Source organism: Xenopus tropicalis, chromosome 1 (assembly GCF_000004195.4).
Source record: "Xenopus tropicalis strain Nigerian chromosome 1, UCB_Xtro_10.0, whole genome shotgun sequence".
Lineage (NCBI taxonomy): Eukaryota > Metazoa > Chordata > Amphibia > Anura > Pipidae > Xenopus > Xenopus tropicalis.
In genome coordinates this window covers 138,471,440-138,477,439 of record NC_030677.2, presented here as the reverse complement: position 1 = coordinate 138,477,439, position 6,000 = coordinate 138,471,440, and the positions used below count along the sequence as shown (strand labels likewise).

The window sequence follows — 6,000 nt, the reverse complement described above, 5'->3', positions numbered from 1 at the left end:
AATGTATTTTATTATGGTTGTAACTTTATATATTATTGTCAAAATCTGTTTTTTGCTATGGGAGCAAATCTGTTATTTGCTATATATGCTTCCTATTAAACAAAGAATATCCTACAAACTTCTTCTCCTAACCTTCAAAGCCCTCCATTCCTCTGCTCCTCACTACATCTCTTCCCTTATGTCTCCGTACGTTCCTGGCCGACTCCTTCGTTCCTCGCAGAGCAATCGTTTGGTTGCGCCCCCCACTACTACTGCGGTTTCCGGCCTTAAACCCTTCTGCCTTGCTGCCCCCTACATTTGGAATGCCCTCCCTGATTTCCTCCGGAGAGAATCCTCCCCCAGTCTTTTTAAAACCAAACTAAAAGACTACCTTTTGGAGCACTCGCCCAGCACCTGATCTGGGAAATAGCACTTATACCACTGTGACCTACATCACTTATATTTGCCTATTTGTATCTGTAAGTTACCCTCCCATATAGATTGTAAGCTCTACGAGGCAGGGACCTCCACCCTCTTGTGTCTTTGACTCTTAACTTATTGCAACTGTAACTGTATCTTGTATTTATTTGTATTTATTGTTATACTTTGTATTTATCTTTTATCTTATTAACCCCGTTTGTATTAATGTATTCTACTGTACAGCGCTGCGTACATAAGTAGCGCTTTATAAATAAAATTATACATACATACATACATGGGAGGCTAATCCCATATGTTGAGGACATTTCCACTCTAACATTGACTTGTGGCTTCAACAGGACCCAATATGTACAAGATTTTCTATTGCAGAAATTTTGGAATCTGAACATAAATATAAATGACCTGCTTGCAGCCCTCAAGCTATATTTTAGTGAACTCTGCCCAACTCTGATCTACAGGGAATCAGTTGTGTGCAACAACGTAGACAGTACTACTGAAAACTGTTTTATTTGGTACATTATTAGACTTTACAGACAGGTATATATATATTAAAAGAGCATTTAATTAAGTATAAAATAAACATTTATTAGTTATAATAACTGTTACATGCTCCAGTATTCTCAGCACCATACTGCTAAAAAATAAAGATGTTTTCATATACATATACCTATTTTGAATTTAAAAAACACACATAAAAAGGCCATATTCAAATGGAGGAATGGAATCTATTATCCTAAATGCTGGGGACCTGAGGCTTTCAGGATGAGGGGTCTTTCTGTAATTTGGAGCACCATAGCTCAAAGCAAATAACAATCCAATAGGATTGTGTTGCCACCAACCTGGATTAGCTACATTACCATCAAGTACATGGAACTGCTCTATTAAAACAAAGAAAAAGTAAATAACTAAAGAAAGAAGAATTGATGACTTAAATAGGACTCTATGGAAAAGGACACTGCTGTATTTTGTAGCATTCTGTATACTGGGTTTCTGGATAATAGAACCCATTCCTACACACATACACACACACACAGATATACACATGTGCACTAATCACCCAAACACCCTGAAAAAGTTCCTGGTTGTGCAAATGTGTCTGTCCCTTTGGCTTCAAATCAGTGAGAACTATCATAATAATAACTGCGCAGTTTCAGTTCAACTACAGCAAAAGATGGTCGCTCCTCTGTCCTGTAAAAGAGATAGGTGGGAAACAAGTAAATATCCAAATATCAGAATATCCAAGGCTATTGTGATACTAATATCTACAGTTAGTATTAGTGGTTGTATATATAGTTTATGTATGTGAGTGTATAGATAGGTCACTATAGGTTGTGTGTGTTGGGTTTACTTGGATGGGTTGAACTTGATGGACTCTGGTCTCTTTTCAACCCTATGTAACTATGTAACTATGTAACCATGATGAAAGATCAGGGGGCTGATTTGCAGTTATAGGTGATATATTGCACTTGTTCACTTGTCCAAAGCAACCAATTAGATCTTATCTTTTTTGTAGTAGGCTAATAAAAACTCTGCTTCATACTTACTTATATGTCCAACATAATTTAATTAAATTGTACATTTCTGCAGGACAACGTCGCGGGCACTCCAAGCGGTTTCCAGATTCAATAAAAGCTGTCACTTCATTACCTTTCATTCCCTGATAGAATATAGAATGCAATCATTATATTGGTGTTGAACTTTGTTTTCTCTTTCCTTGTAAAAGCTGCCATTTGATATTCTAATGGTGGATGATGAATTACGTATAAATATCATCTTCCTATATAAAATGTATTTTTTTTCCCTGCCCTAAAGTCTGTACAACCAAAATCCTGCAGCACTACCTAGATGCGGTAATATGGGAACAAAACAACTTATTGGTTGCTATGGGTTACTGCCCCTCGCAATCTTAGTGCCTTTTATTACATGAGGGGGTTAATAGCTTCTGCTCAAGAATGGAAATAAAGAGTCTTTATGAATAAGATGTATTTTGAGTTGTGATTTAATATGTTGTTTAGCAGGGGCATAGATAGTATGGAATTGGATTCGCTATTAAACTAAGAGAACTAGACCGTGGGCAACTGAGTATATCCTATACTTCTCTAAAGGGGTATATCATCCAACAGACTCTGCCTACCTATTGTAAAATGAAAACACATTAGGTATGGCAAACAACACCTCCTAACAATGAAACAATGATAAATATAATAAAACAGAAGAACCACCAACTTACCGGATATGGCTTTAGACCATAGGAATATGCCTCCCACATCAGAACTCCAAAGCTCCATACATCACTTTTGCTTGAAAACTTATGATAGTTTAATGATTCAGGGGCATACCATTTCATGGGCCATTTACCCGCAGTCTTTGCCTTTAAAGAAAGCACACATGCTATAGTATAAATGAAAATCTTAGTTGGACACCAGGCTGATTCTTCTAGTGCTGAGTGAAGGTCACATAATTATATTGCTTAATAAAATTCTGCTTCATTGAACCTGATATGATAAATCAGCGGAGTTTCAATTAAGTTTTACCCCCTTGTCCAATAGTATTGTTTATCGAAATAAATCCCTGGCTGTAGAGTTTAATCATATTATATTTACTGTTTTTACTGTTTTTGTTTTTAAAACCTTACTTGGTAATAATTTTCATCAGATTCAAGTGCTTTGGAAAGCCCGAAATCACTGATTTTGGCATAATGTTGTGTGACCAGCAAAACATTTCGTGCTGCCAGGTCTCTGTGGACAAAATTTGTTTCTTCTAAATACTTCATTCCCATGGAAACCTGATGTACAAGCTCTGTTACATTATGTTCTGTGACATTCCTGTAATAGTAAAAAGATGTAAGTAGAAATGTGTTGCACCTAAAAACCATGTTATTAAAAAAAATACAAATTCAAATAAGCTTAATCTATGCTATTATGAATAAAATAAAATGTATACTATAATATTTTTGGTACATGGTGAAAATATCCACAAAATATATTAGAGTTATGGCATCTCTACTAGAAAGTACCCCTACCTAGTAAAGAGGATAGGAACCTAGCTGCTAGGATGAATGTTTTATGAGACTGATGGTAGTGGGGTAGCTCTACATGGACATGAGTGGGAGATCTGGGTAATCCCTGGATCGTATGAACCTACTTACTATATATAAGGCATGGGAAGGTTTGTTTCCCCTCATTAAGGATTAAGGATGAAGGATGTATTTTCCAAAGAATATAGGGGTGAGTCTGTGAACAAATTGCTTGACAGGTAGAATCCTTTCTCAAAGTGCTGTCTAGGTGGTAGGTAACTGAGCAGCTCTATGCCTCAAATTCTAAGAATATGTGAACTGACCAAATATTTCTTTAAAAGGAATCCAGGAGTAAAATCCAGGAGTAAGATTGGTTGGCATGTATACTATATGTCAGTTATTTTTCTATTGAATTGCACAAATATATCATTTAATGCCTAGCTGTTCAGTCCTGTCGAACAATTCACCATATTAGTGGGGTGTATGTCAATGTAAAGGGTGTAAGTGTAATACATACTCTATTGTGGAGCAGGCTGAGGGGATTTCAGCAGCCTCCTGTTATTATAGTGTTATACCCTTAATTTAGAAATTGAATCCACTTGCATTTTACAGTTCCTGTATCCTGCTGTGCACTCTAACATACAATATTGTACATCTAAAAGAATCCATTCAAAATTAGTGATGAGCGAAATCTTTCACCAGGCATGGAAACTCCACCTTTCACCATCTGCAATTTTATTTGCCAAGTGAGGGAAAATAAGCAGCCATATCGTAAAAGTCACGGTTGTGCCAAAAAGTTGCAGTTATCTAAAAAAAAAGGGATGCGTTAGCCACATTTTGCAAATATTTTTGGAGACTTTTCTGCAATTTTGTGGCTTTTTCAGTGAAGCAAAATGGGACAGATTCGCTCATCGCTATTCAGAATAGTACGATAATCACACCTACTACCGCTAGTCACCTTGTGTATTCCCTAAACTCTGCTAAAATCTAAAGTACATGTTTTTGTGCTAAACCAGCATTCCAGCATTTCAGAGATCCAGATTAATAAGGCTGTCCTTCAGAGCTGTCATTGTCAAACCACTACTATAGTTTTTAGGAAAAAAAAGGCACTCCACAGTTGCTTCTAATATCCTAATATTTTACAGTATGGGTACATTTGTCCATTTTTCTTTTGTTCAGTTCTTTTGTTCAGCTCAAACACCAGCAAAGATAAGTCCCAGTGGATGATATACTAATATGGAATGGCCCCAGGAAACCAAACCCTGCTCGCTTGCTTACTTGTTTTTAACCAAGAACTTATTTAGAGGCCCGAGTCCTGCCAGCTCCATGACAAGCATCCACGATTCCCCTTCACAGATTCCAAGCATCCTCACAATGTAAGGGTTATTAAGCAGCTGCATGACTTTGGCTTCTTTGAGCAGCTCATCCTTCATTGACTCATCATTGCTGTCATTTTTGAGAATTTTGACAGCTACTGGTTTTTTAGATCTGTACAAAGGATAAGCATTTGTGTGTTTGTGATACAAATCATTAGCAAAAGTAAATGTTACATGAACCACTAACACTGGCAAAATGCCCAAACATATTGCACTATAATATTCAACATTGCAAGGTTTTTAGTTTTGTTTATGTCAGTAACATCTACTGAGTATTGCTGTCACTTACTTCTGAGATACTGCAGAGAAACTAGATTTGGAATTCTGGGAATGCAGACTATTAGTAAGCAACAAATCAGAGCTCTACAGAGTGTATTTTTTGGTACTTTGCAATGAGAGAGCATTCATTATCTGCTGTCTGCATCATTAATGCAATAATATAGTTAGTCAAAAAATAGATGATCTTTTCCCACACACAAACACACAAAACAAATGGATGCCTTACTTTGATGTCTTTAACTCTCCTTTCTTAACATTTCCAAAGTTGCCAGAGCCTAGCTCAGTTTCAAACAAAGTAAGCTGTTCCCGAGATATTTTGCCATCCATGGGTCTGAACTCATCTGGGTCTTCATATATTCCTCGATAGACATCAGTGTCCATAGGCATAGAATCCATTGTGACTTCTGAGGTGATCAAAGCAATTCAATTAAAGGAAGCTAAATTATATAAAGTGAATATATCCAGTGTCGGACTGGGAACCCAGGGGCCCACCAGAAAACCTTAGACCCTAGGACCACTTTCCAAACAGTTTTTCCTCCTTTCCTCACCCAACCTCTTTATTCTCCCAGTCCCTTTTATTTACATACTAGCATCTATTCTTCCATCTATTTCCCCTCTTTCTTCCTGTTCAGAAATAGGGAATGACCATGAAACAAGCCAAATGGTCAGGAGCAAGAGGGCCCACTGACACCTGGGCCCACTGGGAGTTTTCCTGGTATCCTGGTGGGCCAGTCCGACACTGAATATATCTTGTCAATTCACTTCACCCTATGAGGTTATCAGTTGTGAGAAGTTCCCTGAGACTAATACAGGCAAAGAGATAGCAAGACCAGAAATTCTTGACTTCCTAAGAATTAAAATTTAAATGAAATCAGGCAGTCAGGTCACCTAGTAAATCCAAAATTGAAA

At 37.2% G+C, this 6,000-nt stretch overlaps 1 protein-coding gene across 2 annotated transcripts in view; it reads right to left on the bottom strand.

The window, feature by feature from the left end:
- Positions 1-911: 911 nt before the first annotated feature.
- The window catches only part of syk (spleen tyrosine kinase), a 35,439-nt gene continuing 30,350 nt past the window's right edge, over positions 912-6,000 (bottom strand). For both annotated transcript variants that reach the window (XM_002937027.3, XM_012971474.2), the window contains 6 exons: positions 5,318-5,495; positions 4,715-4,924; positions 3,056-3,245; positions 2,651-2,791; positions 1,965-2,077; positions 912-1,608 (listed from right to left, as the gene is read on the bottom strand). In XM_002937027.3, coding sequence (XP_002937073.2) covers positions 1,536-1,608; positions 1,965-2,077; positions 2,651-2,791; positions 3,056-3,245; positions 4,715-4,924; positions 5,318-5,495 — 905 coding nt within the window. In that variant the 3' untranslated portion in view covers positions 912-1,535. The remainder of the gene's footprint in view (positions 1,609-1,964; positions 2,078-2,650; positions 2,792-3,055; positions 3,246-4,714; positions 4,925-5,317; positions 5,496-6,000) is intronic.